Genomic DNA, 1,020 nt, shown 5'->3' on the forward strand with positions numbered 1-1,020 from the left:
GAGTAGGCCGCAGCCGACTACAGACGCAGAGCAGCAGCAGCAACTTCGTGTCTGTGTCTCCTCGTCCCCTTTCTGCTACTGCTGCTGCTGCTGCTGCTGCTGTCTCCAAGAACAGCTGCTATCTCCTTTCTAGGGGTCTGCAAACAGCTGCTGCGATCCCTCCATCGGCAGCGGCAGCAGCAGCAGCAACTGCAGCAGCAGCTGGTACTGCTGCCGCCACTGCAGCAGGAACAACGGCGCCGCCTGAAGCTTCATGACACTGTCCTAGCAGCAGCAGCAACAGCAGCAGCAGCAACGACAGCAGCAACATCTGCTGCAGGAGCCGCAGACGAAGCGCGCATGGAGCAGCATTGTCTGCAACAGCAGTAGGAGGGACACCAGCAGCACCAGGAAGAGCAGCAGCACACCAGTAGCACCGCCAGCTGCAGCATCCGCTGCAGCTGCAGCATCTGCTGCAGCCGCAGCAGCAGCAAGCCGAGCGGCATGCAGCCTTCGTCCCCTCGAGACGCGCCTGCTGCTGCTCCTGCTGCTGCTGCTGCCGCTGCTGCTTCATCCGCTCCTGCTTCAGGAGCTGTGCCAAATGGAACGAACACTGTGCCTGCTGCTGCTGCAGCATTAGCAGCAACAGCAGTAGCTGCTGCAGCAGCAGCAACAGTAGACTGCGACAGCAACATCGATCAGCAGACTCGGAGTGAAGGGGCCCCCATCACGACCCTCGTACCTGTCTCAGAAGCTGCAGCAGCAGCAGCAACAGCAACAGCAGCAGCAACAACAACAGCATCAGAAGCAACAGCGGCAGCAGCAAGAGCGGCCGCTTCTGGTGCTGGAGGCTCCAGGGTAAATGTCCGCTTTCCTTCATCGCCAACAACAGCAGCGAACGATGCAGCAGCAGCAGCAACAGCAGCGGCAGCAGCACCAGCTGCTGCTGCTGCTGATGCCCCAGAAACCGAAGCGGCTGCTGCCGCACTGAGCCGCCAGCCTACTGGCGGCGTCGGGCCCAGCAGCGGCAGCAGCAACAGC

At 61.6% G+C, this 1,020-nt stretch overlaps 1 protein-coding gene across 1 annotated transcript in view; it reads left to right on the forward strand.

Moving 5' to 3' along the window:
- Positions 1-483: 483 nt before the first annotated feature.
- The window catches only part of EMH_0073180 (uncharacterized protein), a gene marked incomplete at both ends in the record, with an annotated part of 2,523 nt that continues 1,986 nt past the window's right edge, over positions 484-1,020 (forward strand). Inside the window, one exon of the mRNA XM_013499295.1 lies at positions 484-1,019. Within this exon, the coding sequence (XP_013354749.1) occupies positions 484-1,019 (536 nt within the window). The remainder of the gene's footprint in view (position 1,020) is intronic.

This window comes from Eimeria mitis, genomic scaffold (genome assembly GCF_000499745.2).
Source record: "Eimeria mitis Houghton genomic scaffold, Emh_scaff4186, whole genome shotgun sequence".
Taxonomy (NCBI): domain Eukaryota; phylum Apicomplexa; class Conoidasida; order Eucoccidiorida; family Eimeriidae; genus Eimeria; species Eimeria mitis.